This window comes from Cervus canadensis, chromosome 18, assembly GCF_019320065.1.
Source record: "Cervus canadensis isolate Bull #8, Minnesota chromosome 18, ASM1932006v1, whole genome shotgun sequence".
Taxonomy (NCBI): Eukaryota; Metazoa; Chordata; class Mammalia; order Artiodactyla; family Cervidae; genus Cervus; species Cervus canadensis.
The window spans coordinates 40,504,728-40,530,382 of NC_057403.1; the positions used below are offsets into that span (position 1 = coordinate 40,504,728).

General features: G+C 53.6%; 1 protein-coding gene across 1 annotated transcript in view; it reads right to left on the reverse strand.

Annotated features, from left to right (window-relative positions):
- Positions 1-25,655, reverse strand: part of CPNE2 (copine 2) — a 55,367-nt gene that overhangs the window by 19,547 nt on the left and 10,165 nt on the right. Inside the window, exons 2-9 of the mRNA XM_043437558.1 lie at positions 11,845-12,062; positions 9,077-9,256; positions 7,254-7,328; positions 5,051-5,122; positions 3,594-3,677; positions 3,222-3,311; positions 2,133-2,231; positions 1,588-1,674 (exon numbers count right to left, since the gene is read on the reverse strand). Of these exons, the coding sequence (XP_043293493.1) occupies positions 1,588-1,674; positions 2,133-2,231; positions 3,222-3,311; positions 3,594-3,677; positions 5,051-5,122; positions 7,254-7,328; positions 9,077-9,256; positions 11,845-12,024 (867 nt within the window). The 5' untranslated portion in view covers positions 12,025-12,062. The remainder of the gene's footprint in view (positions 1-1,587; positions 1,675-2,132; positions 2,232-3,221; positions 3,312-3,593; positions 3,678-5,050; positions 5,123-7,253; positions 7,329-9,076; positions 9,257-11,844; positions 12,063-25,655) is intronic.

The following is a 25,655-nucleotide window of genomic DNA, read 5'->3' on the forward strand; positions in this document are numbered from 1 at the left end:
TGGGTTGCTGTGCCCTCCTCCAGGGAATCTTCCCGACCCAGGGATTGAACCTGCGTCTCCTGCATTGGCAGGTGGATTCTTTACTGCTGATCCACCTGTGAAGCCCAATTACATGGCAGAGAAAGCCTCGATTTGTTGCCATTTGGTCCCTAAGTCTCTCTAGCTCTTACCAACCTCGACTTGGAACAGAGAGAGGCCAGGCCACCAGATCAAGACCTTCTGCTGTAAATTACTAAAGCTGTTAAAACATAGTTTGGTCTTTGTCTCCTTTTTGCAAAGGATACTGGCCTTCCAATATTGGTGACGTTAGAAGGGTTCCTTGCAAAATAAATGTTTTTAAGTAAAAAAAGACACCAAAACGGGAGGAGGAGGGGCTGAATACAAGAAATAATAAGGCGGGTGCCAGAAACCCAGAAGGGGGGTGTGAGTGACAAGTTTCTGAAACAAGGACCTGAAATCACGATGCTGCAACACACCAGCTTCACTGTCCCAGGGCGCTGCTGCGTTGGGACCGCACTGACGCTCTCATAAATCCTAGTCTCCAGGTGAGGAACCTGAGGCCTGGGGGCGGCCAGCTGGTAGAGCCAGTGACAGGGGCCTCCTGCTGCCCTGGCCGGGGCTGCGTTCCTTAACGTCCCCCCCGATTCCAGCAGACATGTGGCCACCAGACATCCGGGGGCCCGGCCCCTGACCTCAGCCTGGCCACAGTGGTGTGAACAGTGTCACTGTGGGCCTCGGTGGCCCCAGTTACACCGCAGCGCAGGAAGCCAAGCCCTCACTAATGTCTCTGCCAGGGGACAGGGTGCCCCGGCCCAGTGCTCTCTCCCCCTCTGATGCTGAGCACGCAGTGGACAAGCCTGGGAAAAAGCAACTCCCTACAGTTACCCTGGGCTTCCCTGGTGGCTCACTGGTAGAGAATACCCCTGCCAGTGCAGCAGACGCTGGTTCCACCCCTGGGCCGGGAAAATCCCCTGGAGGAGGAAAGGGCAACCCACTCCAGTATTCTTGCTGGGAGAATCCCATGGACAGAGGACTACAGTTCATGAGGTGGCAAAGAGTTGGACACGACTGAGCAACTAAACAACAACAGTTACCCTCCAACCAGGAGACCCTGAAAGGTCATCTCATGCCCTCCTTGACTTCAGCACAGGAACAGGATATAAGACTTTATATGCTTATGTTAATGTTCCCATTCCACAGATGAGCAGACTGAGGCCTAGAGAGGTTAAGCTCAAAAGGTCTCAGAACCAGGCTCCATTACCCACCCACTCCAGTATTCTTGGGCTTCCTTTGTGGCTCATCTGGTAAAGAATCCACTTGCAATGGGGGAGATCTGGGTTTGATTCCTGGGTTGGGAAGATCTCCTGGAGAAGGGAAAGGCTACCCACTCCAGTATTCTAGCCTAGAGAATTCCATGGACTGTATAGTTCACGGGGTCACAAAGTGAGTTGGACACGACTGAGCAACTTTCCCTTCACTTCACTTGCTGGCTCCACACCTAGTGCTCCCTCTCTTCTGCAGTGATTTATCTATGTCTGTGTGACCCCAAACCTTGCCCCTGCACCACGCCCACCCAGGCTGACTCACCTTGCAGGAACGCAGGATAATGACGCCTGAATTTTTATAGTTCTTCTTCTTCTTTTGCTTCTTGGGGTTGATACACTCAAACTCCCGCTGCGCAACACAGGAGGAGAAAGAGGAGCTCAGCTTGGGGCTTCTGCAGGGACTGACCCTCCCCTGGGCCCCAGAACCTATTCTACAGTGTGGACCAAGGGGTAGCACACCTCCTCCAAGAAGCCCTCCCAGAACTGGTTCCCGCCACCCTGGGCTCATGCCTCCCCAGAACTGATTCCTGCCACCCATGGGCTCCAGCTCATGCCTGGAGTCAAATGGATAGCTCCTGAGGGCTCACTATGCACTTCACCTGTATAATCTCATGTAACTCCCACTCTACTATTTTGCCTCCACTTGACAGATGGGGAAACTGAGGCTCAGAGAGACTGAATGTCTTGCTCAATGTCATAAGGCAGAGAGGTGGGATCTGAGCCCTTGTCTGCTCCTGATTCAAAAACTCCTGCCCCTTCCCCGTCCCCTGTGGAGGTCTTAGGGTCACGCCCTTGTGCACATCTTACCGGGACACCGTCACGAGCCTCACACATCTGTGACACCGAGGTCTGGAACTCACCGATGAAGTCGTGGCCCCCGTCATTGTCGTAGTCATAGCACATAACCTGCAGTGGGTCCAGCGAGGTCACCCCAGAGCTGCCCGCAGCAGGCACCCACAGCTCCTCTCAGTTCCCTAAGCAAACCCCATGTCTTTTTTTTTCAGGGGGGATGCCTCCCTCTCCCCCTCGATCTGACTACCTGGCTTGGGGTGATGACTGTAGCTCCTGAACTGCCTCCTACAGGAAGCCTTCCATGACTGCTGGGAGGAGGAGAAACGGTGTCTGCTCTAGTAATGGAGACCCCTCCCTCTGGTGCGGGAAGCTGCACACCCCACACACCTGACACTGGGCTGCTGCTCTATCTTGGGTTGTGGCCCACCTGGCCTCATGGGCCATGGCCTGGAGTCCTCCCTAGACTTGTAATTCTTTTCCCGAGATGGGCACAAAAAGTTCCAGCTTGATGTGCTAACTTAGCTGCCGTGACACTCCTAGAAGGAAGGCAGGAATTACTGTACCCATTGTACTGATGGGTAAACCGAGGCTCTAAGTGGAAAGCACTGGCCCAAAGTCTTAGAGGGGCAGCAGGAGAGCCAGAACCAGAACCCAGGTTTCCTGGTGCCCTGTCTGGGGGTCCCTACACAGCCTTGCTGCCTTGCCCCACCCCGTCTGCTCTCAGACCCGGCCCCAAGGACTGAGGGCTTTTAGAGATTAGTAATCACCATCTTCATCAACAGCAACAACACTTGGTTGTTTCCAAGGTGATCCTGCATTCATTAGCTTAGCGAGCAGCACACAGCCCTCCGGGAAGAACAGGGCAGCCACTCTGTTCCCATTTTAAACAAGAGGTTCACAGAGATGAGGGCTCTGCCCAGATCAGTCAGAGGGTCCGGCAGACCTGGGACAAGGACTCAGGTCTCTTGACCCTCCCCACCACGCGTTCTTGTTGCATCTTAATAAGAAAGAGCTTTGCCAAGGTACCCCCAGGAAGCCTCAGGTGACCAGGAGGCCAGAGCTGGCAGGGTGGGCAGCAGGGTTCCCACAGCCCCCCTCACTCACCTGGATGGGCTTCTCCATGTCCCCATCGCACAGGGACACCAAGGGCACGGTGAACGGCTTCCACACAGGGTCCAGCGTGTACTTGATCACCTGCAGGACAGTGAGGAGGCAGGGGTGAGCTGGGGCCCAGAGGTGGCAGTGCTCTGGGATCGGGCCAACACAATGGGACAGGGGGAAGCAAGGTGGAGAGACCCACAGCCACGCTTCTGGGGATGGACGTGAGCACCCCTGTGATGAGGAGGGAGCAAGTCCTTAGGGGCCACCAGGGGTTTTCCTGGGCACTGTAGGATGTGCCTGCCGGGTCCTGCCCCGAGCTGTCAGGGTGGCCAGACTGCAGGCCCACTAGCCTGAGCTGGACCCCCACACACCCACCTCAGTCCTGTGGACCAGCATCCACTTGCCATCATCTCCTGGTTTATAAAACTCGAGAAATGGGTCTGACTTCCCGAAGAGATCCTGGAGGAAGCGGGATGATGTGGGTGAGGGAGGCATAACTACCGGATTCAGATGGGGTGGGGGTGTGGCCCAGCTGTCTCCCTTCCCCCACCCCCAGTGTCAGGAGCGGGAGCTGCTGGTCCCACTCCCTCAGCCTCTGCAGGGCTCAGCAGAGACCCAGGCAGTCGCAGACTCCTGGAACCAAGCAGCGTCCCCAGGAGAAACCGCCCCATCCTGGGGTGACCAGAGCTTGTGCTCAGAGAGCTGGAGGTCTGGAGCCTGTAGAAGTTACAATTCCAGCATCTCAGGTGGGGCAAGACGTCAGAGAATGTTCCCAGGGCAGGGGGAGGTACCCAGCAGAATGGGATTTTAATTTATTTTAGTGGGGTTCTGAAAAAATAAAAGCAAAATTATCCTAGCAGAAGAGTTCTTTAAAACTCCATTTAAGAAAATGTGGACTCTATAACAGGCTACATTCAAGAGGGGGGAGACGTAAAACAAATGAGTAAATAACATACATTGGGACTTCCCTGGTGGTCCAATGGATAAGAGTCTGCCTGCCAAGGCAGGGGACACAGGTTTGATCCCTGATTGGGGAAGATTCCATGGAGCAACTTAAGTCTGCACATCGCAACTACTGAAGCCCACGTACCTAGAGCCCATACTCCGCAACAAGAGAAGCCCAGCACCATAACTAGCCAGTAGCCCCTGCTCAGTGCAATTAGAGAAAGCCTGCAGCAATGAAGAGCCAGTGCAGCGCCCCCCACCCACACACAAATAATAATAATATACACTAGGCAGGAATTAGCGATAAGCAGACAAGTAAAGGAGATGGGGGCGGCAGGTTAGCGACCACTGCAGGGTTCTTCAGGGAAGGCCTAACTAGAAGGTGACACTGTGAGCAGAGGCCTGATGAAAGTGAGGGAGGGGCCAGTCATGAAAAGATTCTGGGCAAAATGCATCCCAGGCAGAAGGGACAGCAAGTGCAAAGGTCCTGAGGCAGGAGGGTGCCTGGTTTAATCCCAGACAGTGAAGAGGCTGATTTGACTAAAACAGAATGAAGGCAGGGAATGTGGAAGGGGTGAGGTCAGGGAATCAGGAGGCTATGGATACATTAGGTGGGGTCCTGTAGGTTATTGTAAGGACCCAAGCATTTACAGAGATGGGGAGCCCCAACGAGTGGGCTTCCAGCCATGTCTTGAATACCTCCAAATGATAAGAAACCTCAGTGGTGAAGCAGTCTTAATTTGGGGTGGCCAGCAGGGCGGTGTGCGATGGACTTGTCCCTGGAGGGGCAATGAAGGTGGTGGCCAGAAGTCCCAGGCCATACAACCCCAGGGCTGGGGGAGGGCTGCTGCCCCTTGATGGAGAACCCCCTCCCATGCCTGCCTCACCTTCTTGTCCAGCTTCCTGCCCGCCAGGCTCAGTGTGATGACCCGGTTATCTGACAGCTCCTGAGCAGCGATCTGCAAGGCCAGAGGAAAGTTGGAGGTTGGGGTCTCCCTCCTCCGACCTCCTTTCAGGCAGGGTGGACACAGGATGCCCTAGCACTCAATTCTCTGGGGTGGGGTGGGGTGGGGAGAGGAAAGGAAAAGTAGTACCAGGTGACTTGGGATAAGCCTCTTGTCTTCCTAAAACCTCAATTTCCATCTTCTGGAAAATGGGGCTAAACAACTCATCTGGATCTGAGAATCAGAAAGTGACCCCTAAGCGGCTCAAGAGAGGCATGAGATGGTGCGGGAAGACGAAGCGGGGATCAGACACAGGGATGGTTTAGAGCCCTGGGGAAAGGTTCTGGGTTGGGGAATGGCCTGCCAGGCCTCCTCATCCCCCCACTGCAGACCCAGTGTGCACATACGGCCACCTCGAAACACCCAAGGCATCGGAAATTCTAGCAACTTCGCTGTGCAGCCAGGGAAACTGAGGCCCACGGCAAAGGTGGGACCACCTGAGCTCCCTCTGCTGTCTCATCAGCTCACGCTAGTCATCAACCCTCCATGCCTTTCCCATCAGCCAAAGCCCCCTGCCCCAGGCTGGCCAGGGACGTGCCAGCTGGGTGCCCTTGAGGCTACCATCTGCCCTCTCTGGGCATCTCCCTCTCTCTAGAGCGGGCAGGGGAGGCCCTCTGGCCAACAGGCACCCAAGTCCTAGCTCTCTCGGCTAGGACTTCCTGTCCTCCCACACCTCTAGGATTGCCCTACCTGCTGAACGAGCTATTTGACTCAGAACCACAGACAGAGGCCAGGCTGGAGGCCCCTCTCTCCTGCCTCCCCTCCAGCTGACACCTTGCTCAACAACCCAGTAGCATAGGCCCTATTATTACCCCTATTTCAAAAGAGGAGGGTACCCAGGTCTGGAGGGGAGCTACTGGAAATGGTGGAGGAGGGCATACCAGCTGGGTGGGGTCCTTCTGGGCTGGCTTCCATGTGGAGGACAGCTGACCAGTGGAGGTACTTAAATGGGGAGGTTTTGAACCCCAAGAGGTGGGAGGAGGCTGGGAGGGGACATTCAAGGTGGCAGGAACAGTGGATAAGAGCCTGGAATAAGTGCTCCCTGGCGGCTCACAAGGTAAAGAATGTGCCTGCAGTCTAGGAGGCCCAGGTTCGATCCCTGGGGGAGGGAAGATTCCCTGGAGAAACAAAAGACTATCCAGGAATCCCATGGACAGAGGAGCCTAGCAGGCTTTACAGTTCATGGGGTTGCAAAGAGTGGACATGACTGAGCCACTAACACTTTCACTTCGTGCTTAGAATTCAGTTTGCCTGAACTCAGGCCCATGGTCATGAATGGGGTAAAAGAAACAGCTGAGATTGCTGGGTCCCTCCCAGCCCGGAATGCACGGCTCCACAGGCAGTGGGGAGCCAGGAATGTTCCAGAGCAGGCGAGTAACGCCGCATGAGTCAAGACACACAGGTACAGCCCTCCTCCTCCCAGCACGGCCAGTTTCCCTGGTGTCACAGGCTCTGAAGGGGAACAAGCCAGGAGAGACCTCACTAGCTGAACCGCCCCGGGGCACTTCTTCTCTGGGATCCAGCTCCCTCATCTGTAAAAGCAGACTCTGCCTTCCCAGAGTCTGAGGACCGAAGAGCTCATCCGCTCAAAGGGCCTGCGCATCGCAAGAATCACTCTGTTGCGTAGGGATCATTGCGCATCACCGACTCTTTGCGCATCCGAGGAATCATTGCGCATTGCAGCCACGAGCCAGGCTGCGAGGGACAAGGAGCTCCTGAAACCGCCTGAAAGACCCCCCAAGGGAGGACAGCAGGGGCCAGGGCCGGGAGGGGATGCAGGGAGGGCCGTGGAGGCCTCCAGGGTGGAGTAGGAGCGCCCCGGCCCGGGGAGACGCCGTGGGGACCCCTGGCAGTCTCCCTTCACCCCCCAGCTTGGCAGCCCCGACGCATCATATATGGAGGCGGGAGCCCGTTGCTAAGAGACCTGTTGCTAAGTTATAAGTTGGGCCTTTTTACTCCAAACAAAGCTGGTTATTATCTGCTAGTGAAGCGGCCCATTGATGGGGGAGGGCAGTGGGCAGCGCCGGTAGGGTGGGGAGGGCGGTGGCTGAGGGTGCCCACGGAGAGCGGGGACGGGGACTGATACCGTAATCAAGCCCTTCCCCGCAGGCTTGTCATTCATCAGCAGCAGAGGCCGAGTGATCTTCTTGCTGGAGACGATCTGGAGGGAGAGAGGAGGGAGGGGGGCTAGAAAAATACTCAACAGGCACTGCTCGCAGCACAACACTCCATGCCAGCAGCAGGTTAAAACCTCCCCCTGTGGGTTCCCCGCCGTGGGAGACAGACCGCCACCACTGCTAGCTCCACTGGGCAGCTGAGGCGACTAAGGCCCAGAGAGGTTGAGACACTTGTCCGAGGTCTCACAGCTGGGTTGGAATTCCAGCAGTCCGATTCCTGGGGACCTGCAAGCCCCTAGGAAAAGGCTCCTGGAAGGCTCACGTTCTGGAGGCTGCTGAAGGGAGGCTGGCCAGTAACCGCCTCCCCCAGAGTTATCCAGAGACCCCCTTCTCCCTCCGGGTGTGATCCCTGATGGAGAGGATCAAATCCTGACTCCTTCCATGCATTTTCAATGGTTTGAATAATGAAGACATTCACACAGGATTCAAGGATCAGTACGATATAGGGAGGACAAGGGAACACACTGTGAAGTCTCCCTCCCGCCCGCCTCTTCACCCCCCATTCCCACTCTCTCCCTGTCCACCACGGTTGTGTTTCTCAGGGGAAATGCTGTTTCTTTGTGCTGATGTGAGCATGTTCTTACTGTCCCTGTGCTAGCTTTTTTCCCCACCAGTTCCACTCTCGGCCTTCTCTGTGCCACTGTGGACTACTTCACCTAGCTCCCCTGTCCTCTAGATTGAGGGGGTTCACCCCTCCCCCCAGCGGGGGGTCTAGCAGGAGGGGAGAAAGGCTAGGCTGAAACTTTGCTGCTCATCAGCGGCCTCGGTTCCAGCCCTGGGGCCTCCCCATGGTGGCCACAGCTCTCCCCTGGCCCCGGGCAATACCACTTCCTGCACTGCCCCTCCCTCCAGACCAGGGGTGGCCAGCTGGTGTCAGGCCCTATGCAGGTTTCCCCACCCCTTGTGGGTTTCTGCTCTGCCCACTGGCCCTTCAGCTCTCTCTTCCACTACCTTTTGAGGGTGTAGACACACCGCCGGGACCCTGAGGGACACACCTCACTTCTTAGGCAACTGCCGGGCCCTCGCTTTTTTCATTGAACATCATTTCCTGGAAGGCCCAGGGCGTTTCAGTCTCCACGAGAACCTCTTGGAACCATTCCCATTTTATTCACCCACTATCCCTACAGGCTGAGCAGAGTAGTCATCACTGTTCCCAAGTAAAACAGGAGGCTCAGAAGGCCGTGGGGCTTGCCCTAGAGCCCAGAACTGTTAACAGTGATCGGAACTTGTGTCAGGAAGTCTTAGCCCTGCAACTTCCATAAGCACACCAGAGAGTGAGCCGGAGGGGGAAGTGTAGCCCAGAGAAGGAAAGAAAGTTGCCCAAGGTCACACGGTGAGCCAGCTGCGGAAGTGGGACGACCACGGGTGTCTTTGTGGCTGGTCGAATGCTCCTACCCCAGGAAGTCAAGACCGCACCTGCTTGCTTCTCTCTCTCAGAAGTTCTGGCCACAGGGGCCCGCACCCCTGTTTGTCACTGCGCTCAGCATCTGGGGATGAGAGCGCTTCAGCCCGGCCCCAAGCCCTTTTGGGTTCCTCCCCGCTTTTGCTGCCTGCGGGCCCCTAAGACTGTCTGCATTTGTGTTGCCACCTCCGGAGGCAGGTGGGGAAAATGGGACCAGGGAATGCAGGCAGCAGGAGACTCCCCAGGAGGTGCTCCATCCTTGGGAGCCAGGCGACTTGCACTGACCCCATCTTCCTGGGGCGGGCGGGGCGGGGTGGGGGGGCATCTCACCGTGCCCAGGCTGCAGGAGAACTGGCCCAGGAAATCATGCTCCTCCAGCTGCATGCTTGACTTGTCCTGGTCGAACAGGGCAAACTTGAGCTTCTGCACCTCCTCAAAGTGGTAGTCAAGCACGAACTTCTTGGAGAAAGCGGGGTTGAGGTTGTTGACTGCGGTCTCTGTCCTGTCGTACTGGCCAAGGAGCAGGGAACAGGAGTCAGAGTCGGGGAGCCAGTTCACCCCTTCTTTGTCGTTGTTTAGTCACTAACTGGTGTCTTTCGTGACCCCACAGATTGTAGCCCGCCAGGCTCCTCTGTCCATGGGATTTCCCAGGCAAGAATACAGGAGTGGGTTTGCCATTTCCTTTGCCAGGGGAATCTTCCCAGCCCAGGGATCAAACCTGCATTAGCCAGTGGATTCTTTACCACTGAGCCACTAAGAAAGGCCTGTTAACCTCTTCCTGGGCTATAGGAAATCATGGTGTCTATTCACGGAACACCCACCTCTGTGCCAGACACTCAGGGCAGTTATCTGCGTGGCTGAAGCAATCATTACTCCCAGCTCACATAGTAGAACACTGAAGCAGAGAGAGGTTGAGTGACTTACCCAAGGTTGAACAGCCAGAGGGCATGGCCAGGATTTGAACCCAGGCCTGACTCCAGCCTTCACGCTTCTGACATACTGGCCCTGGCTCCATGCCCAGGTTCTAGGATGAGAGTTCAGACCCTGTCCCTGCCAAGGTTAAGTGACAGAGGGGGTCTCATTTCCCATGGGAACCTCAGTTTCCACTTCTGTAAAATGAAAGGATTTGAGTGTCTGTGGCTTTGCTTCCTTTTTATTTGTGGAGAACCCTTTCTTCAAACCACGTTTTACATGAAGCTGAGAGAAGAAAGAGAGAGGAGGAGGAGGGGTACTTAGGGGGAGGTGAGGTCAGGGTTCCCTGTCTCCCATGGAGGCAGATGTTTGTACCTTCACAGAACCCTGGGGTGTCAAAACTGGGAACTGAGTGGCCCCCATCCCCCATTTAGAGTGGAAACTGAGGCCTGGGGAAGGACAGGGCGGTACACTGGGGGCCACTGGTGGGGCTGGGACAGGAACCCCGCCTCCTGGCTTCTCTGCACTGAGGCCCCAAACCACAGAGTCTGGGTGACGGTCTATTTTGGGGCCTGGGCTGTGTTGATTTTTCCTCCCACCCATTCCATTTCCAAGGGCCAGAGAGCAGCAGGGATGGAAGAGGTCTTGGCCCCAGGCTATTTTTAGCCAGGGTGGCTGGCCTGGGTGGGAGAAAGATTATTGAGGAGGGTGGGGGGAGTGCTGTGAATGGAGGTGAGTGCCTGGGGGAGGAGGGGGTGGACATCACCCCTGAGGGGTGGGGCGGAGCGGGAGTTCCTGAAACCTGGCAAATAGGACTCCCAGCACTCCTTGGCTGACCCCACGTCCCACCTCCCACTTCTGGCTGCATTGCCAATGTGCTGGGTGAGACAGGTCAGTCCCTCCCCTCTCTGGGCCCCATTTTCCCCTCTGTAAAATGGGTCAACAAGCCCAGCCCATTTCCTTGGCATCGTAAGAAGGAGCCAACATCTGTGGAAACTCTTTGTAAACTACTGTATGTTCTGGGGGACGCCCACCAAGGCCTCATTAAATAACTATGAAAATTAAGAGATATATATTGGAAAGTTTACATGCACGCAAAATTATCTGGAAGAATGGATACCAAACCATTCATAGCTGGTTCTCCCTGACAGGTAAGTTCCCAACCACTTTGATTTTCTGGATTGTCTCAGTTTACTACAATGCATATAGATCCCTTTTGGAATAGGAAACAAAGCCATTTTTAAACCTTGAAAGTCTTAATGGCTTGGATTTCTCAGTATCCTTCCTCAAGCTACATCTTTCCCCGGTCCGCAGGCCAAAGTCTTCTAGCTCAGAAATCCTTGGCTGTGGCACCATCAGCATTCTCAGCTCTGAGGCTCTCCAAGGTAGGCATAAAAAAAAAACCATTTCACAGATGAGGAGACAGGCCCAGAGAGGGATAGCCATTTGCTCAAAACCACACAGCAGGGAGTAACAGAGCTGGATCTTGGCTCAGCTCTGGGACCAAAGCCTAACAGAGTTCCCTGTTTCTCTCTTTGCTCCTCACTGACTGTGCTCATTGAGGAATAAGTGGGGAAAGTTATTTTAAAAATGGAAGCATTTTGCAAAACTCTCTTTTAACCATCTCTTATAGTAACTTAAGGGCTTCCCTGGTGGCTCAGTGGTAAACAACCCACCTGACAATGCAGGAGACCTGGGTTCGATCCCTGAGTTGGGAAGATCCCCTGGAGAAGGAAATGACAACCCACGCCAGTGTTCTTGCCTGGGAAATCCCATGGACCGAGGAGCCTGGCGGGCTACAGTCCATGGGGTCGAAAACAGTCGGAGACGACTGTGCGACTGAACAACAACAATAGTAACTTAAAATATTATAAACACTAAATATAAAATTCTGTAAACATAAATCTACAAATTATTCAGTTCAGTCGCTCAGTCGTGTCCGACTCTTTGCGACCCCCGGACTGCAGCGCGCCAGGCTTCCCTGTCCATCACCAATGAATTATAATAAACACAAATATAAATATTTTAACTAATACTATAAACATTTCAGAATAACAATTTTCCAGGGAATCCCCAGCTCCCGCTCCAAGTACTTCCAAGGGCCTGACCCCAGGGAGGCAGGGGGAGCGCTCCCCAGCGACTGCGTCGCCCACCACCCTGGGCAGCCGCACACCACGGGACCTCACCTCCATCCACCTGCCATCGGTCTCTGTGAAGAGGACACAGAAGGGGTCGGACTTGGAGGTGACATCCCGGTCCAGCAGGTTCTGGCCACTGACGGACAGCTCCACCTTGCACACGCAGTACTGGGAGCCCACGGGGGCCGCCCCCGAGGCCGGGGCACCCCCACCGGGTATGTAGGCCATGGGGGTTGGCAGCGGCGGCGGCAGCAGCGCCTCACAGTCTAGGGGGACAACACTGAGGGTCAGAGAGGGAACAGACATCCGAAACAGCCCTCCACACCCTGGGGAGGCGTCACTACCTGGCCCTCAAGATGTGGAGCGAGAAGTGTGTGTGTGGTTGGGGAGGGGAGCAGGATGGGGATGGGGAAAAGCCTGAAGAAAGAATGCACGAAATGCATGAAAAAGGAATCTCCGTAGGTGAGTGTTTAGGTTGTCTCTGAAGTTGCTCTCTGCTTTGGTCTGTCTTTACCCATGAGATACACACAGGTCCAAGTTGCTCCTGTCAGAGCAGTAACACATCACGATGGACACAGGCATCCCATTCATGTTGCCAGGAAGACCTGGGCTTCTCCTGAGCAACTGACATATTGGAGCCTTGCAACACCGAGGCTCGCTCTTCACCCCAGAGTGTTTCCCGAGCGTCTGCTGAGTCCCAAGAACTGTGCCAGGGCTGGGCCTGGCAGTTAAGAAGATGGCCCAGCCTCAGCCCTCTCTGAGCTCCTGTTCTAGCCTGGAGGGCAGCCAGGTCTTGTGGGCTGGAGACTCCCAGGGGGAGCTGGGGCTTTGTTCTGAAAGTGATGGAAGCCTTGGAGGGTTTTAAGCAGAGAGGTGACATGATCTGATTTGTGTTTTTAAAAGCTCGCTCCAGCCCCTGTGGGGAGAAGGGGTTGTTAGACAGAGGAGAGGCAGCAGGGAGGCCAGCGAGGAGGTGGCTAGCATCCAAGCAGAAGGATGGAGTCACAGTGGCAACGCTGGGCCCGCCCCCTCCCGCTGACCCGGGGCCCAGCCCAGTCCCTGAGCGCCAGCCTTTCGCTGGGCCCAGGTCTCAGGAGGCCTGGGTGAGTGTGGGGCTCCAGACGCAGCACCCCAGGGCGTGCCTGGCAGGCAGAGGATCTGGGAAGAGACAAAGCCAGTGCTCAGCGCCCTCCCTCCCACTGTCTGTCCCTAGAACCTCATTATAATCACACGAGCCCAGAGCATCAGGACAGCACTGCAATTTGCCTGCAGGATTTATTCATGTCGTGTAAAAATTAGTTTCCATCGGAGGGGCTGGAGAGTCGCACTCCCGCTCACTGTGAGCAGCTGGGTGGCCATGCCCCGTGGGGGAGGGGCGAGCAAATCCTCTACTCAGCAAGGAGAATGGGGAATAGTGATGTCCTGCATAGACATCGTGGACTTCCCTGGTGATCCAGTGGCTAAGACTCTGCGCTCCTAACTCAGGGGGCCCAGATTCGATCCCTGGCCAGGGAACTAGATCCTGCATGCCCCAATTAAAGATCCTGTGTCCTGCAACTAAGACCCAGTACAGCCAAATAAGTTTGTTTGTTTTTTTTTTAAAAAGGACATCTTGCCAGGGGGCTGAGAGAACACCTGTTTATGCTTACACCTACCCATGGAGGATGGGGGGGGGGGAAGCATGACAGCCACTCCCATTTTGCAGATAAGGAAACTTGAGGCTCAGAAGCAGAAGTCACCTGTTCGAGGTCACACAGTCAGGAACCAGAGGCAGGGTGTGAGCCAAGTCTCCAGACTCCCAGGCCAACATATGGCCTGGGCAGGGAGACTGTTAGGCATGGTGGGGATCTAGAACCTAGGTGGGGACTATCTGGGGTGTCAGCCAAGCCCAAGGGAGCCTGAGGCTAAGAGGGCCCCAGAGCACCCAAGGTCACTAGTTCCTCTGGGGTTACCCTGTCCACACCCTTGCCTCTCCCATCATCACTGATGGGGTAGATTCCAGCCCACTCACTTCCTCTCCACCTCACAGGCCCCCTTCCTAACAGCTGAGATGTCACTTGGGCCACCATCTGCCCCACTGCCAAGTCAGAGACCTCTGTTTTCATTCTGGGGGTGTCAGGTACACACACCCAGGTTCACACACTTCCTGGTGCATGTATACATGGATACACACATATACCTAGGCCCCCAGACTAACAAATGTGGAGGCAAGCACTCAAATGATCACTCTGGGGCCACTTCTTCCCGCTCTCCCCCGGATCTGAGCCACCCTCACCACGCGGTTACTGCACTGTCCTCCTGCCCCTCACTGGCTCCAGCCTGGCTGAGGGTGTGGCCAGGAGGGCCAGGTCCCATGGGAGGGTCAGGCTGGGTGGGACTCCTCAAAGCCCACTGCCACCCCACCTGGATCAGCTCGCAGGCCCCGGAGAGCCGGAGCGATGGGTGGGTGGGGAAGGGGCACTCCACCCCCAGTTAGGGGCAGGTCCCCCATCCCCAACTCACCCTCTGGCTGGAAGCTTCTAGATGCCCGAAACGGGGAGCACATGGTGTCTGCAGTGGGGGAGGCGGGGGTCAGAGTGGATCCCTCTGCGCCAGCCGGCAGCGGGCAGGCGGGCCGGACCCTGAGGCCTGACGCAATGGAAAAAGAAACCACAGCCTAGGCTGGGCTGGGCCCCCTCCCCTCCTACTCCAGCAAGAGGGCCGGCAGGCAAGGTGTCATTAAGGGAGGGCTGGGCCTGCCATGCGCATCTGGGCAGGGCGGAAAGCTCCCTGATGCAGCTCCCGCGCGCCCGCAGGTAATTGGAGGCTTCGGGCTGGAGAGGGGGTCTGGGGAGCCAGGGCCCACTTGTGGATGGTCCTGACTCCTGGCCCAGATAGACATAAGCCTTCTGGGGTGACCAGGGCACCAGGGAAGGGATCAGAGGACAGGGATACAGAAGGGATAGTATTTCTTTTTACAGAAAGCAGGGCAGAGAGTGGGCAGGGCTTGGGAATTCCCCTTCATTCATTCAGTCAACAGTCCTTGAGCACCTTGGGCTACAACAATGGATAAGACTCAGGCTTAAGCTCCCACAGGGTCCACTGGCCCCGGGCTTCTAAGGCATCTTACTCTTTAAGCAGAAAAAACAGAATCTGGGGACTCTGGGGCTGAGCCACAGGTCTAGAACATTCCAGTTTCAGCCAGAAACCTAGGAACCCATCATCCTTGGCCTCTCTCTTTCCTTCACCCCCTATCCCACTACTGTGGTTGGTTCTACCTCTAAGATGTATCCAGAATCCTCCCCATCTACCCCCCTCCACTCCCCTGGCCAATGACAGGTCTCCCTGAGCAACCCCAGACTCTCTTTTCCACACCAGAGCCAGAGGGAGTCTTGAAACATGCAATTTGGGGGCAGGGGTTTCCCTGGTGGCTCAGTGGCAAAGAATCTGCCTGCCAATGCAGGAAACACATTTAGGTTAGATCCCTAATCCAGGAAGATCCCACATAGCACGGAGCAACTAAGCCCATGTGCCACAACTACTGAGTCTGTAATCTAGAGCCCGGGAGCTGCAACTACTGAAGCCTGCTTGCCTAGAGCTCATGCTCCTCAACAAGAGAAGCCACTGCAATGAGAAGCCTGTGCAATGCAACTAGAGAGTAGGCCCCTCTCCCCTGCCACCCGCTCTGCTCTCTGAAACTAGAGAAAAGCCCGAGCAGGAATGAAGACCCAGGGCGGTCAAAAATAAATAAATAAAAAATTTAAAAAAAAACAAAAACACACATGCAAATCAGATGCTACCACAGCTCCCCCTGAAAATCTCCCAGGGCCTGCATCTCCTGGTCACACAATGCAAATCCTCTCCCGACCCTCCCCCTCGTGCCATGCTCGCCCTCACTCCCCGGGCCCCAGCCACGCCGGTCTCCTCCAGCTCTGCAAACGTGCCAACCTCGCTCCTGCCTCAGGGCCTTTGCACTTGCTCTTCCCCCTGCCAGAGATGCCTTTCTTCACACGACAGATCTTAGTTGTCAGCTTAATGTCATCCCCCCCACCAGAGGCCTTCCCTGGTCACCCAAGCAAATGTAATCTCAGCCCTGCACCATTTTCTTCGCAGAACAATGTGATGTACAAGCATTTTACTATCTGTCCATTTGCCTTGTGTGCTGCCTGTCCCTCTAGAGTGTACATGCCACAAGGGAGGGATCACCACTGTTTTCCCAGCACCTAGAACAGCACTTACGCTGTGGGCAGGTGTGGGATAAATAGGTGCCAGATGAATGAGGGCAGGAACCCCCCCCACCCTGCCCCCCGCAGCCCCAGAGGAATCACAACCACTGCCCCACCGCACACATCACTCAAGAGATCACAAAGCCCTTTCTGAATCCCGGGACCCTCATCACTGCTCCAAGAGGCCAGCACTAGAGGGGTTCACAGTCCCACTTCACAGAGGTGGAAACTGAGGTTCATGAAGGGGCAGTGATGCCAGGGAAGGATGGTGCTGAGGCTAAGAGCTAGGGCCGCCCGACTCCGTCTTTCTCCCCCACTGCTGGCCCCAGTGGCTCAGGACCCAGAAGCTGGGTGATGCACCCCACCCGCTGTGGGGAAGAGACGCCAAGGTGGCCTGCAGGGGCCCCAATTCAGAGGTGGCCTGTGACAGGAGACACCAAGAGAGGGGCAGGCTCAAGGGGCAGGCATGGGGAGAGGGATGGCAGGAAACAGGGGAGGCAGTGGCCGGGGGTGGAGACAGAGACCCAGATGGGGAAGAGGGAGATGGGAGTTTGAGCTGCCCAGGGAGGCAGCAGCCTCCACTGCAGAGTCTCATCTGGTGGACAAGAGGCAAGTGCCACAGCAGCTGGCCTGTCAGAACTGGGGGGCCGCGTGTGCCCTCTGAACAAGTCTGCTCAAACTGATACCTGAAAAAGGAAATCCTGTTTTCAGTGCCAACTGCACGAAGTAAGGCTCTGTTGACTCTTGTGGCGGTTACAAGGACAGGAGTGTGGTCCTCCGGACAGTACTGTGCCAAGGTTGACAGCACGGACTCTGGATTCAGACTGTCGGGGTTTGAATCCTTGGGGCTTTCATTTACCTGCTGTGTGGTCTCAGGCAAGTTACTTAACCTCTCTGGTCTTTGTTCCCCCTCTAAAAAAAACAGGAACAGGGACTTCCCTGGTGGTCCAGAGGTTAAGAATCTGCCTACCAATGCAGGGGCCATGGGTTCCATCCCTGTTAAGATTCCACATGCCTCAGAGCAACTAAGTACCATGGGCCACCACTACTGAGCCTGCGTGCCTACAGCTCCTGCCCTGCAACAGGAGAAGCCACTGCAATGAGAAGCAGCCCCTTCTCGCCACAACTAGAGAACGTCTGCATCCAGCAATGAAGATCCAGTGCAGCCAAAATTAAATAAATACATAAAATACAGAAACCTTAAAAAAAAAACAACACAGGAACAATAAAAGTGCTCTCATCAGGTATTGATGTCGAGGATTAAGTGAGGTGAAGCACTCAGAATGACACTCTGCAGCTCTTGCTATTAGCAGTGCTTCCAGATGGCTGGGGGCAGGGGCAGACGTGTGAGGTTTACAGTGTGTATAAAGGGGACCAGGGGTTAAAACTGGTTGAGTATATGGTCCTAGACTCCCCTTCTCAGCTGGAAGACACAGCTCAGAGATGCCAAGGTAGACCAGGATGGTAAATGCGGGGTCAGGGAGGGAATAACAGACTCAGACCCCACACACTTCAAGGTCTATACTCCTGGACCATGGCCCCCAGGATCCTGAGGGCATCTGAGCCTTCATTCAGGCAGCAGACCGTGCCCAGCGGTGTCTGATCACTGACAGCAGAGGTTCCCAGAGTGGCCTCCACTGTCATTGCTCCAACTATGGTTCCCAGATGGGCCTCCTCCCTCCCTCCTGCAGGTTCCTGGGCCCCAAACAGACCCGCTTAGTCAGAGTCCCCAGAGTGGCATTTGTCTTTAATGAGCCCTCCTGGTGGCAGGGCTTCCCTGATGGCCTACAGTGTAGGAGACCTGGGTTTGATCCCTGGGTTGGGACGATCCCCTGGAGAAGGGAATGGCAACCCACTCCAGTATTCTTGCCTGGAGAATTCCATGGACAGAGAGGATCCTGGCGGGCTCCAGGCCACGGGGCCACAAAGAGTTGGACACAACTGAGCGACTAACAGACACTCACTTTCCTGGTGACGCCAGCAGGGGGTTCAGCACACACAGATCCCAGAGGGGTGGGTAGGTGGGGCATCTTGTTAGAATGTAGTTGCCAGTGCCCACAGGTCTGGGGAAGTTGAGAGTCTGCATTTTCAACAAGCTCCCAGGTGCTACTGAGGTGGCCCATCTGAGACCACACTTTGAACACCAAGCTGCCACATGGCGCCCGAGGGCTGACCACACCCGGGGATGGCTGTGGTTTAGCCTGCTCTTGGCATAATGAGGCAGTCGCCATATTTGGTCCCCATAAAAGCCCTGCCAGCTTCACATGCTGAGTTCGGGCTGAGTCTCGGCAAACCTGTGAGTCTGCAGCCACTGGTCTTAGGTGGGGACACTCTGGTAGCTGGAATCCTTGGTTGGCCAGCCACACGCCTGGTCCCCACTGGCCCTGATGGCCGCCTTCACTGACCTTTCAGGGTGGGAATACGCCTTGAACGCATCCAGATCTAAGTTGCCTCCTTCTCCCCATTTCCCAGAAGAGAAGACCCAGGAAGAAAAATGGCAACTGTATTAGAGTTCTCCCGAGAAAACAGAACCACTAGGTGGATATCTACATAGAGATTTCTTTTAAGGGATCAGCGCATGCGTTTATGGGGGCTGACAAGTCTGAAATCTGCAGGGCGAGATGGAAAGCTGGAAATTCGGGTTACAGTTGATATTGTAGTCTTGAGTCCCAAATCCACAGGGCAAGCCAGGTGGACTGGAAACTAGGCAAGGTTTCTATGTTGCAGTCTTGGGGCTGAATTCCTTCTTCTGGGAGAAACCTTAGTCCTTTCTTTTAAGGCCTCTGATTGATTGAATGTAGCCCACCCACGTAATGGAGAATTAACATAAGTCTACCGATTTAAATGCTAATCACATCTGAAAAATACCTACAAAAGCAACATCAGACAGGTGTTTTAACTGAACAACTGGTCACCATAGCCTAGCCAAGTTGACACATAAGATTAACCATCATAGCAACCTTCAGGTCCTAGGAGACCTGCCGTGAGGCAGGAGAACAGGGTGCTGAGGCTGGAGTTCTCAGCCAGCCCTTCCTAATCACGGGAGCTAGAAGAGCCCACTGCTACCCCGTCAGCTGGCAGGGAAGACAGGCTGTGGTGTGGCCATGCTGACAGAGACACGGGGTAAAACGAGAGTAATAATAACGCCTGCCTCAGGCCCTGGGCCCAGTGTGTTACAGACTTTAACTTCAATAGCTTCACAACATCCTTGAGCAAGGCGCTCTCACCACCCCCACTCTCCAGATGAGCAAACTGAGGCTTGGAAGGATGTGCATTCCAGACCCTCTGCTAATATGACTCTGGACAAGTCAGAGGCCTTTCTGAGTCTTGGCTTAGTTTTCTTGTCCACCAAGTGGAAATCACAAAGTGCCTGATACACTGTAGGTGCTAGCTCAAAATGAGAACATCTTCTCCAGGACCCTCCACCATTCTTAGGACAACATCCAAAAGCCCCCCATCACACTGCCTCAACACATTTCTGGCTCTAGCTATGCTGTTTACAGGGTCCCAACAATACTTTTTCACGCCTCCGTAGTTTTGCACATGTTGTTTCATCTGCCTGGAATGCCCTTCCTTCTTCTTCAGTTAGCTTTCTCCTTCAAACTCAGCTGAGGAAAACCAAACGAAATCAATGTCACTATGCCCCCACCCCCAGGATATAATCTTAAAAGCTGGTCCAGTGGTTAAGACTCTGTGCTTCCACTGCAGGGGGTGCAGGTTTGATCCCTGGTCGGGGAACTAAGATCCCACATGCCATGCAGTGCGGCCAAAATGAATAAATAAAAAAAATGTTTTAAAAGCTGGCAATACCAAGTGTCGAAAAGGATGGGGAGCAACTGGAACTCTCATGTGCTACCAACAGGAGTGTAGACTGGTTTCTCCAACTACTTTGGAGAAACCTCTGGCAGTATTTACAAAGCTAAATGAATGTATCCGTTACGATGATCCCAGCAATGCCCAGCAGAAACATGCAGTATGTTCCCCAAAAGACACACCTTAGAACTTTCAGAGCAGCACTATTTGTAATAGCCCCAGGCCAGGAGTCCCCTAAGTGCCTATCATCAGGAAAGGGGCTAAACAAACGATGAATGCGCACACAACGGACTGGACTGCCCTGAGCACAAGGAAGCACAAGGATACCAACAATAGGAACGGGGTCTCACGAACGTGCTGAGTGGAGGACACCAGACACAAAGGAGCCTGTCATCCTGTACTATCTCATTTTGTTGTTGTTTAGTCACCCAGTTGTGTCCGACTCTTCACGACCCCATGGACTGCAGCATGCCAGGCCTCCCTACCCCTCACCGTCTCCGGGGAGTTTGCCCAAGTTCATGTCCATTACATCAGGAAGTTAAACACAGACAAAACAAATCTATGTTGTTGGGAGTAAGGGTTGCAAGATAGTGGGGGAGGGTGTCAGTGACTGGGAGGGGCTACCAGGGGGCTTTGGGGCCGGTCATGTTTGTGTCTCGGTCTGGGGAGTGCTAACGCGGATGTTTTTGGTTTGTGAACAGTCACTGACTTGTACACCTGGGAAGTCTGTTCTATATTGTGTATTATACATCAATAAAATGTTAAAAAGAAAAAACACATACAACTCGGGGACTGCTCTACAAAGCACCCCCTGAGCCCCTGGCCCCGGACAGGGATGCACTTACGATTGTCACCATATTGCAACCACTGGCTTAGGAAATGTCACCCTCACGTGAACTTAAAGACGGGACCAGGTCTATTTTCATTTCTGTTGTTCCGAGCGCAGAGAGGCATAGAATGGGAGCTCGACAAACGTTTGCTGAAAGTACGGAAGAGTTAGGTTGAAGGGGAGACAGCCCATGGCATCTTGGAATTGCGGAGGCCTGCGACTAGGGATGCAAAGAATCCAGAATCCTGGGATTCCAGAAATTAGGACTTCTCCGAATCTCTGAGCTGAAAGGCTTTAGCGTTTATCTGGTCCCACCTTCCAGCCACAGCCCCATCATCCCCATGTCCCACAGCCCTGGTTCTCTGAAGTGTATGTGTGTGGGGGTCCAGCCCCCAGCTGCTCATGCCCCCCGGGCCCTCCCCGCCCACCCACTGCTGCACTGGCCCCCTCCAGCAGACGTGCAGCCCCCAGAGAATAGCCCAGTGCTCTAGTCAAGGTGGAGGGGGTCAGCATTTTGACACAAATCACTTCTCCACTTTAACTAAGGCTGCTGTGCCCTGAAAATGCTGCGCTCCCGACAGGCAGTCAGGCTATTGTAGGGATAAATATAGATGCAGACAGTGTGGGGAAGAGGCTGCTGCAGGGGTCAGCCCTGATGCCCTCTTCCATCCCCTGAGGCCCCCAGCTTTGGCCAGACCACACCCAGAGGGAGGCTATTCCCTGTAGCCCCCACCAAATCCATAAGCTCTAGACTGGGGGGAGGGGGCCTCCTCTAGGATCCCAGGGACCCTGGTTCCTCTGAGCCTTGTTCCAAAGGGCTCTGTCCAGGGGTCTCCTGGCCTACCACCCTAGGGGTTGGCCCAGAAGGTTGAGTGGCAGCCTCCACCCTGCCCCCCAAGGAGCAAGGCACCAGGTTCTGCCCATTTTTTGCCCCTACCCCATGTCTCAGCTCCTTCATCTGCAAGGAGGGGCTGGCCATACCCTGGCCTCTGGCCTACCAGTAAGCACTCTAGGGGATGGGCGTGGTTGGACTCTGGGATGCAGAAAGCACATCAGGGACCTGGGTGGGGGTGCGCTGGTCAGGCTCAGAGTGGGGAACAAGCTAATGGAGGGTGGAGGGCATGGCGACAATGACCACCAGCCAGTTATTCCAACCTAGCTTCATTCGAAGGGTAGCTGCCTGCAGCTCCCAGGAGCTGCAAGTGGGGCAGCCTCAGGGACTGGGGTACAGCCCTGGGGCTCTAACCCCTGGTGCCCACACCCAGCCAGGGGCCCTCCATGGGGAGACTAGGAGACAAGGGCTCCCACCTCTCGATGTGAACTCCCCACAAGTCGCTTTCGCTCTCTGCCTCAGTTTCCCTGCCTGTCAGGTTGTAGGCTCCTCCCAGCTTTGGGGAGTCTACATACACTCTGTCTTTGCTGGGCTGTGCCGGGCTTCTAGCCCAAACTCCAGCCCAGAATCTGTAGGCTGATTGGGTCTGAAAGGTCGTCTGGGCTCACTCAAGTGTCTGAATGGCCTTGTGGGCTCCTACCATGGTTGGGCACCCTAGCTCTCTGCAGATGGGACTCCCCGGACCTTTCGTTAAGGACTTTCAGCCTACCACAATGAAGAGGCACCCAGCCGCCCCTTCCCATCCAGACAGTCTGGAGGGGCCTCTCTGAGCCTCCACATCCCAGGCCACCCACCCCCTAGTCTGCCTCAGCAAGTCCTTCTGGGCAAGGACATGGCCATCTGCTCCTCAGCTCCTGGTCCCAGCTCTCAGCAAGTCTTCACAGAGGAGATGGAAATAATAGCATTGGCCGAGTGCCTGGCCCTGTCCTGAGGCTTCCACTGTTCCACTTAGGCTGCCCTGCAAGCCTGGCAGACGAGCCCTATTACTACCATTCCATTTCACAGATCAGATAGCTGAGGCACAGAGAGGTTATGTAACCCACCTATCAGAGGTTGAACTGTGTCCACCCGAAGAGGTGTTAAAATCTTCATCCCTGGCACCTCAGAATGTGACCGTATTTGGAAAGAGGGTAGTTGCAGATGTGGAGTTAAGATGAGGACATCCTGGAGTACGATGGGCCCTGATTCCCACAGGACTGATGTCCGTAGGGGAGGATAATGTTTAAGACACAGAGGGAAGGCAGTCATGAGGCGGCGGCAGAGATGGGAGTGACACTGCCACAAAGCAAGGGATGCCTGCAGGTACCAGGAGCTGGAAGAGGCAAGGAGGTACCCTCCCCTAGAACCCGCAGAGGGAGCACAGCCCCGCCAACACCTTGAATTTGGATTTCCAGCCTCCAGAACTGTGCGAGAATACATTTCTGTTGTTTGAAGCCACCCAGTTTGTGGTGCTTCATTGCAGAGGTCCTGGGGAACTAATACCCCACCCAAGGTCACTCAGCTAGTCAGGGGCAAACCAGAGTGTGAAGTGAGGCAGGGCCCACTGTGCTCTTCCCCAGCCCAGCACAGCCCTTGGGGGGGCCCATGGGGATGTGACTTTGACTCGGGAAGATTGTTGGGACCCCAAAGGAGGGAGTGGTTGGACAGCACCATCTGCTGGGAGCCAAGCATATGCTTTCCCATGTCATGGGGAAGGGGACAGTGAGGGTACAGTGGGCAGGCCAGATGCCCCAAGCTCCTGAGGAGATACGACAGCCACCAAAGGAGACAGAGAGGCGGGTGTTGGAGAGAACAGGCTCTTGAAATACCCTGAACAAGTTCCCACCTCAGGGCCTTTGCGGGTGCTGCTCTCTCTGCCCAGGCGCCCCTCCCTCCTTCATTCATTCAAAAACAGCCATGGAGCACCTGCTGGTAACCAGGTAGGCTAGGATATAGCCATGAATGTCACGCCATCCATTAACATCTCAGCTTGAATGTCACCACCTCTTCCTCCAAAGTCTCCTTGACCCATGTCCCAACCCCCCATCACATCTCAAATACTTCACCTTGTTTTATTTTTTCTATGGCATTTTTGACCACCTAAAGTTTTCCTATCTCTGGCATTTGCTTGCCTTACTCTGTCCCCTCAACTCTATTTGGAGCTCTGTAGTTGTGCCTCAGCTTTGACACAGTCCCTGGCACAGAGGAGCTGGTTCAGAAAATATTTGCTGAGAAGGCTGCCCAGACAAGATGGTAGAATAGAAGGATCTGAGCTCACCTGCTCTTATGAAAACACCAAAATCACAACTAACTGCTGAACAACCATTGACAAAAAAGAAGTGGAATCTACTAAGAAAAGATCTTCTACTTCCAAAGACAAAGAAGCAGCCATGACAAGATGGGGACAGACACCAGAAGCAAGAGGAACTATGATCCCACAGCCTGTGAGACTGCAAACACAGAAAGTGGGACAAAATGAAACAGCAGAGGAATATGTTTCAGATGAAGGGACAAAATAGAACCCCAGAAGAACAACTAAGTAAAGTGGAGATAGGTAATTGACCTGAAAAAGAATTCAGAATAGTGATAGTAAAGATAATCCAAGATCTTGGGAAAAGAATGGAGTCACAGATCAAGAAGATAGAAGAAGTGTTTAACAAAGAGAAAATTTAAACAAGCAGAGATGAACAATATAATAACCAAAAGAAAAAATACAGTAGAAGGAACCAATAGCAGAATAAATGAGGCAGAAGAATAAATAAGTGAGCTAGAAGACAGAACAGTGGAAATCACTGCCATGGAAAAGGATAAAGAAAAAAGAATGAAAAAAAATGAGGACTCTGGGACAACATTAAATGCATTGATGTTTGCATTATAGGGGTCTTAGAAGAAGAGAGAGAAGGGGTCTGACAAAACATTTGAAGCGATAATAGCTGAAAACTTCTTTAACATGGGAAAGGAGACAGTCACCAGGTCCAGGAAGCACAGAGGGTCCCATACAGATGTGCCCAAGGAGGAACACACTGAGACATATTAATCAGACTGATAAAAATTAAAGACAAAGAGCAAATATTACAATCAAAAAGGGAAAAGCAACAAATAACACAAGAGAATCCCCATAGGTTATCAGCTGATTTTTCAGCAGAAACTCTGCAGGCCAGAAGGGAGTGACATGATATATTTAAAGTAATGAAAGGGAAAAAGCTACAACCAAGAATACTCTTACCCAGCAAGGCTTTTATCCAGATTCAATAGAGAAATCAAAAGCTTTATAGACAAACAAAAGCTAAGACAATTCAGCACCATCAGACCAGCTTTGCAGCAAATGCTAAAGGAACTTCTCTAGGCCGAAAAGTAAAGCCCACAACTAGAAACAAGAAAATCACAAACAGGAAAGCTCACTGGTAAAGGCAAACATACAGTAAAGGTAGGAAATCATCCACACACAATATGATATCAAAACCAGCAACTGTGAGGAGAGTACAAATGCAGGATATTTGGAAACACATTGAAGTTAAGAGACCAGCAGCTTAATGCAATCTTGTTTATATATCAAACTGCTATATCAAAACCTCATGGGAACTGTAAATCAAAAATCTACAAAAGATGTACACACAAAAATGGGAAAGGAATCCAAACACAACCCTAAAGATAGTCATCAAATCACAAAAGAACAAAAGAGGAAGGGAAGAAAAAAGACCTACAAAAACAATCCCGAAGCAATTAACAAAATGGCAACAAGAACATACGTATTGGTAATTACCTTAAATGCAAATGGATTAAATGCTCCAACCAAAAGACACAGACTGGCTGAATGGATATAAAAAAAAAGACCCATACATATGCTGTCTACAAGAGACCCACTTCAGTTCTAGGTACACAAACAGACTGAAAGTGAGGGGATAGAAAAAGGTATTCCATGCAAACAGAAATCAAAGCTGGAATAGTAATAGTAATACTAAAAATAGTAATACTCATGTCAGGCAAAATTGATTTTAAAATATTGTTATAAGAAACAAAGAACACCCACTCCAGTATTCTTGCCTGGAGAATCCCAGGGATGGAGGAGCCTGGTGGGCTGCCGTCTATGGGGTCGCACAAAGTCGAAAAAAAAAAAAAAAAAAAAAAAAAAAAAAAAAAA